At 52.0% G+C, this 7,285-nt stretch overlaps 1 protein-coding gene across 1 annotated transcript; it reads right to left on the bottom strand.

Moving 5' to 3' along the window:
* Nucleotides 1-2,252: 2,252 nt before the first annotated feature.
* On the bottom strand, nt 2,253-3,383 carry LOC121745898. The gene has a single exon (XM_042139839.1). It carries the CDS (start codon nt 3,381-3,383, stop codon nt 2,253-2,255), a length of 1,131 nt encoding a protein of 376 aa, XP_041995773.1.
* Nucleotides 3,384-7,285: the final 3,902 nt, after the last annotated feature.

Consider the following 7,285-nt stretch of genomic DNA (forward strand, 5'->3'; position numbering starts at 1 on the left):
ACATGTGGACCTGCCATACCACATTTTGTGGTTTAAACTGTGTGCCTTGGTGGCGACTCCTATTTCTCTCCAACCAGATAAACCAAAGAATGAGGTATGGGGTGGCTCGGCTAAGATGCTTCTTGTTCGGCTGCTGATATCTCCGCGCCCACACTTCAATTCTCATAGGGATTGTGTCATTGATATGGAGGCGGGGGGACGGGCTTGCGAACCAAGTGTCAAACTCACTCCATACTCTGCGAGCTCCATGTCCCTGGATGAATAGGTGTTGGAGGGACTCGATATCCGGTCGGTGGGGGCAGCATTGGCACTTGGAAGCTAGCTCAATCTCCCGCCACTGAAGTTTCGTGTCGACCGGTACGCGGTTGGAGAGGAGCCTCCAGATGAAGATGGCTATGGAAGTAGTGAGACCCGCCTTCCAAACATCGCCCAGTCCCTGAATGAGCGGGTGCTGCCCTCGGATTGTGTCCCATGTCGAGGCCACCGTGAATTCCCCATGCTTAGAAAGGGTCCACCTCGGGATGTCCTTTTCACCGTGGAGGATCGGGGTGTTGAGGATGCGATCAATGAAGTGCTGTGGGATGCCGGCCTGATCATGAAGGAGTTGGAGCTTGGGTTCATCCCACGAACCATTCCTAATATACTCCGACACCCGAGTGGTAGGACTCCCCCTTTCATCGAGGCTGAGCTCCCTAAGTGGGGTGTTACCGAGCCAGATGTCATCCCAAAAATAAATATTACCTTGGCCCACTAGCCACCTCATATGCGGTTGTGCGAGGGTCCAGGCTCTAGAAAGCCTCCTCCACGTGGTGCTACTCCTGCTCGGTGTTCTTACGGCAAGAGGTGAGGAGTTGGAAGAGTATTTAGCCATCATATATCTCGCCCAAAGGGAGTTTTGCTCCGGGAAGCGCCACCATAGTTTAATGTTGAAGGCACGAAGGACCTCCTTAGTTTTGCGGATCCCGAGTCCCCCTTCATCAGTGCGGAGGCACATTTGGTCCCATCCAATCCAGTGGGTCCGCTTCCTCTCTCTCGTAGAGCCCCAGAAGAATCGAGCCATTTGTTGATCGAGTTGTTTGAGAGTACCGGCGGTAGGCTCAATGGCTTGGAAGATATGCAAGGGGATCGCTTCAAGAGTGCTCTTAATAAGCGTGAGCCTCCCTCCAAAAGATAAATGCCTGTGCGCCCACCCTGAGACTCTTCTTGCAATTTTCTCACGGAGGAAGAGGAACATGTCCGTGCGCTTTACACCTCGGTAGATGGGGACGCCTAGGTAGAGGAACGGGAAGGCCCCCTAGAAAAACCCCCTTCCGCTTGAATCGAGCTTGCCCATTGCTCATGAAATTCCGCAATGTAGAAGTTGCTCTTGGCAAGGCTGATTTGTTGGCCTGAGACTTTTTCATAATTTTCAAGACAAGCTCTGAGTCGGCGCAAGGAGGTAGCCGCCGCTTGTGTGAATATAATTAAGTCATCCGCATTGGCTAGATGGCTGATCTCGATACATCTTTTGGCCGAGTATGAGCTTGTCTAGTGCTCGCGACAAGTAGTCCGCTGCTATCACAAACAAGGCGGGGGATATCGGATCGCCTTGGCAGAGACCTCGTGTTGATCTGAAGAAACCCGATGGTGCCCCATTGATAAGAATCGGGAACCAGCACGAGCTTATACACCTCTCCATAAGCGAGATCCATGCGTCCGGGAATCCCATGCGTCGAAGCACCTTAAATAGGAAAGGCCATTGGACCCTGTCGTAGGCTTTGGCCATATCAATCTTCACCGCTACATTAGGCGCTGGGGAGCACCGTGCAAGCTCATGGAACATCTCTTGAGCAAGCAGCGCATTATCATTGAGAAGCCGCCCTTTAACAAAGTCGCTTTGGTTTGGGGCAATGACCTGCGGAAGGAAAGGAGAGAGTCGGTTCGTGAGTACCTTGGTGATGATCTTGTTCAGGACGTTGCAAAGGCTGATGGGTCGGTAGTCGGTCCATGACTCAGGTGACGCCTTCTTTGGGATGAGGACGACGCTTGTGACCGTGATGCTTCGTGGTAGGTACGCCCCCTGAAGAACTGCCCAATAGCTTCCACCACCTCCGGACCCACGATGTTCCAACAGGCTTGATAGAAGGTGGCAGAGAATCCATCGGGTCCGGGTGCGCTATCGCCGGAGATACTGAAGACGGCACTCTTGACCTCTTCCGCGTCTGGTACCTTTGCGATATCTGCAAAATGCTCGTCTGAATGGACTTGCTGGATTAGGTCGGGTCCGGTTCTTTGAGTGCCGAATTGCTAGGCGCGAGAAGTTGTTGGAAGAAGTCCACCGCTGACTTTTTTATATCCTCTTCCTCAGTTAGCTCTTGTCCATTGGCACAGATCAAAGGGATACGCAGCCGGACCCTTTTTTGTTTCACCCAGCTTTGGTAGAACCGAGTGTTCTTATCACCCTCGGCTAGCCATCTCAGGGCTGCCTTTTGCCGCCAGAAGTCCTCTTCCATTCGCAGCAGGAGGATGTACTCGGCAATGTGTTTATTGATCGCAGTCCTATTCTCGGGCGTTGGCCTTGCCTCGAACTCGAATTGGGCCAGCTCGATAGCTTCCTCCTTGTCCTTAAGGTTCACATGGATGTTCCCGAAAACCTCTTTGTTCCACTTCTTTAGAGCTCTTTTAACTCTAGCATGCTTGATTTGGATGTTTAAAAGTCCCCCAGCCCCCGTGGGTTCCTCCCATGCATTCTGTACAACAGCCATAAAAGCCTCGTGTCGGATCCACATGTTTAGGAACCTGAACGCCTTGCCTCCATTGGTAGAGATCGACATCTTGCATCTTGCTAGAACTGGGCCGTGGTCCGAGGCAATCCTTGGGAGGTTCGTAACCCGAGTGGCCTCAAAGACCCTGGTCCAAGCGTCACTAACGAGCACTCTATCCAATCGTTCAAAGAGACCATTTTTGGCCCATGTGAAGTCCGCCCCATCGAACCCGGGGTCGAGGAGCCTGCAGTCTTCAATTGTCTCCGCGAAATCGACCATCTCGGCTTGCCGGTTGGTGTCGCTCCCAATTCTGTCCCGGTGCGAGAGGATGGTGTTGAAGTCACCACCGACAATCCACGGTGTTCCTTCGAGGGGCCCCGCAATCTCTCTCAACCTATCCCACAGTGGGTATCTCTCGGACCTTGTGCATTTGGCGTACACGGCCGAGATAGCTAGTGGGCTGGTAAGCCGGTGAGACATAAGCCGCCCATGTTGGATTTGTTCCGTATCACAATCAATATCAAAAGTAGCTCCTTCTTCCACAAACAACCAGATCTTCCCCGACGTGTTCGAGCCATTGAAGGATAGCCCCAAGGCCTTGGAGAACCGGTCTGGATCAGGGGTTGTGAGCGGTTCCATTATTGCAAGAAAAAACACATTATGACATTTAATTAAGCGTTTCAAGACGTTTTGGGTTGACGCGTTAGCGATTCCCCTCACGTTAGTGGAACGTTAGGGGAATCGCGAACCCGTCAACCCAAAACGTCCTAAAAAGACTAATTAAATCTCATAATATTTGTTTCCTTGCAATGATGGAGCCGCTTACCCCCCCTAACCCGGACAAATTCTCGAAAGTGTTGGGGCTGTCCTACAAGGGGTCGAACATCAATGGGAAAATTTGGATTTTTGTGGAGGAAGGGATGGATTTTGTTGTGTTGGATGACTCGGACCAGCTGCTACATGGGAGGCTCACCTGTCCTCGGATTTCAAACCCTATTATGATCTCGGCCGTGTATGCTAAATGCACGAGAGGAGAGCGGCATGCCCTCGGGAAAAGATGAGAGATATTGCCCAAGATTCGGAGGGAATACCGTGGTTCATTGGAGGGGACTTCAACACAATCCTCTCCACTCGAGATAGGACGGGGAGTGACACAAATCGTCAGGCCGAAATGGTCGATTTCGCCGAGGCCATTGAGGATTGCCGACTAATGGACCCAGGCTACGATGGGGCTGAATTCACCTGGGCAAAAAACGGCCTCATGGAAGGTTGGATAGGGTGTTGATTAGTGAGATGACGCCCCAACAGTTTGATGCAATAAGGGTCACTAACCTACCCCGTATTGCTTCGGACCACGGGCCTCTCCTCGTTAGATGCAGACTACCTATTGCCCACGGGGGGAGGTAGAGCGTTCCGGTTCCAAAACATGTGGGTTCGGCATGAGGGTTTTGTTGAGTTGGTGCAAGAAGATTGGATGGCTCCCACGGAGGCTGTGGGCCTCCTCAACTTGAAGATCAAGCTAGCTAGGATCAAACAAACGTTTAAAAGGTGGAACAAGGAAGTTTTTGGGAATATACATGCCAACCTCAAAACTTGTGAAGAGAACATTGCTTTGGCTCAATCGGAGTTTGAAGGTGACCCCTCGGCCCGGAATAGAACGGAGGTCAACAAACAAATTGCTGAGTACATCCTTCTTCTTAAGATGGAGGAGGATTTTTGGCGTCAGAAGGCGGCCCTCCGTTGGCTGGAAGAAGGGGATAAAAACACTAGATTTTACCAAAGTTGGTGAAGCAGAAGAGGATTCGGCTACGTATCCACAAGATTAACGCTAGTGGACGTGAACTCACGGATGACACGGCCATCAAAGAATCGGCGGTTGAGTTTTTTCAAAACCTCCTAGCCCCAAGCTACCCGGAGCTCGCGGATCCGGACCTCTGCCTCTTATATCCGCTCCCTCCCTCGGAGCATTTGGCGGGCCTACCCAAACCCCCGGATGCGGATGAGGTGAAACGAGCGGTCTTCGATATCTCGGCCAATAGCGCGCCCGGCCCGGACGGCTTCTCGGCTTTGTTCTTTCAAGCTTGTTGGGGCATCTTGGGACCAGACGTGGTGGAAGCGGTTAGGCAATTTTTTGGTGGGGCTTTCCTCCCACGAAGCTTCACGGCCACGAGTATCGTACTCATCCCCAAGAAGCCTATACCCGAGACTTGGGGAGACTATAGGCCCATTAGCTTGTGTAACGTGATCAACAAGGTGATTACTAAAATCCTCACGAGGCGCCTCGCCTCATTCCTTCCCTGTGTTGTTGCACCGAATCAAAGCGGGTTTGTCAAAGGGAGGCTTCTAAATGACAATGTGCTTCTTGCACAAGAGATGTTCCATGAGCTCCATAGAAGTACTCCAGCCCCTAATGTCACTATCAAGATTGACATGGCTAAGGCATATGATAGGGTTCAATGGCCGTTCCTCCTAAAAATCCTCAAGCAAGTGGGCTTCCCCGAGCCTTGGGTGGCGCTTATCGAAAGGTGCATCGGGACATGCTGGTTCTCGATCCTTATTAACGGAGCCCCGACGGGCTTTTTCAAATCCACCCATGGCCTTAGGCAAGGGGACCCCATTTCCCCCGCCCTCTTCGTCCTTGCTGCGGACTATCTTTCGAGATCACTCGATAAACTTATCCTCGGAGACAAAGAGATGACATACAAAGCAACCCGAGGCAGCATGGAGATCAGCCACCTCGCCTATGCGGACGACATCATCATCTTCACGCAAGCGGCCGTGAACCCCCTCCGGAGGCTACGTGCATGTCTAGATCTTTATGCCGAGGTGTCTGGACAACAAATCAACCTCGGCAAGAGCAACTTCTATATCTCCGAGGCGCATGACGGCTGGGCAAACATAATCCAAAGTGAAGGAGGCTTCTCACGAGGTACGTTTACCTTCCTTTACCTTGGAGTCCCTATTTACCGGGGGGTGAAGCGCACGAATATGTTCATGTTTCTTCGAGAGAAAATCTCGGCTAGGATCTCTGGGTGGGCTCACCGGCACCTCTCCTTTGGGGGGAGACTAACCTTGATAAAAAGCACACTTGAGGCGATTCCCTTACACATTGTTCAAGCTATCGAGCCAACAGGCGGAGCCCTCAAGCAATTAGATCAACAAGTGGCTCGCTTCTTTTGGGGGTCGAGTAATGAGAAGAAAAGGACGCACTGGATAGGATTTTTTTTTTCAAACACCTTAACGGTGGAGGGTTCGTGGGTCCCTCATCCGTATATAGCAAAATATTTCTCGGTTACAATTAGCCTAGCACGAGGCTTAGGGTTACATGCGGCTATTACAACTAACTATTACAACCAAAGCAAGAACAATCAAAAGGCCAAAGCACCACAAGAGTAAGTAGGGGTCGTGTCACAAATGGCTCGACACCCGCCTACTCTACGGTGTCCTCCTATGCATCTTCCTCGGCACGGACCCGGAAGTTCGGGATCCCCATTTGTTCCATTCGAATGACATCGTGGACGGCTCTCGGTAAGTCTTGGGCCTCCAAAACTCGACTGTGGCTCAGATCGACACCAATCTTCGCAAGTAAGTCAGCCGCCTTATTGCCTTCACGGTGGATGAAGGTTGTTCGGAGAGTGAGTTGGCGCTTGTGTAAGGTCATGTGGGCCATGGCTTGGCGAGTATGAGCAGGCCCCCAACTTGGCCCTTTAATGAGATTGAGAACTTGCTCGGCGTCCGATTCGAGCCAAATTGGTTTCTCAAGCTCCGAGGCCAGCTTCAAGCCGTGGTGCATGGCGAGTAGTTCGGCTTCGAGTGGTGAGTGTGCTTCGAGAGGGAGCGCATAGGCGACGAGCACCTTCCCCAAGTGGTCTCGAATGAGGCCGCCTCCCCCGGCTTTTCCTGTTGCTTCATTAAAGGACCCGTCCGTATTAAGTTTGATCCAGGCCTGATCCGGTGGTTCCCACTTAACCATCATAGCGAGTCGCGGTGGCCGTTGCGGTTCGGCATGGCTTGGGATACTAACTCCGAGCCTAACCCCTCTCCAATGCTTTGGCTTGAGCCTGCCATTAGCCATGGTGTTCCGAACGAAAGTGAGGATTTGCCAAATCACATTGCTCGGTTTGAATTGAACATCATGATGGCGGCTCCTATTTCTCTCTGCCCAGAGGAACCAGAAGATAAGGTACGGCATGGCTCGGCTGAGGTGCTTCCTTCCCGGCTGCTGCAATCTTCTCGCCCATACCTCAATTCTTGTTGGGATCGTGTCATTGACCACGAGAGTGGGGGCCGAGCCTTCGAACCACCCGTCGAATTCCCTCCACACTCTCGTTGCACCTACTCCTTGAATGAAGAGGTGTTGGAGAGACTCGGTACTAGGCCTGTGTGGGCAGCATTGGCATTTGGATGCGAGTTCAATCTTGCACCATTGCAGCTTTGCGTCAACAGGGATGCGGTTGGAAATGAGCCTCCAATTGAAGATAGCGATGGTAGTTGTGAGGCCAGCCGTCCAAATCTCCTCGAGCCCTTGGATGATGGGTTGA

Source organism: Salvia splendens, chromosome 8 (assembly GCF_004379255.2).
Source record: "Salvia splendens isolate huo1 chromosome 8, SspV2, whole genome shotgun sequence".
In the NCBI taxonomy this organism is placed as follows: domain Eukaryota; kingdom Viridiplantae; phylum Streptophyta; class Magnoliopsida; order Lamiales; family Lamiaceae; genus Salvia; species Salvia splendens.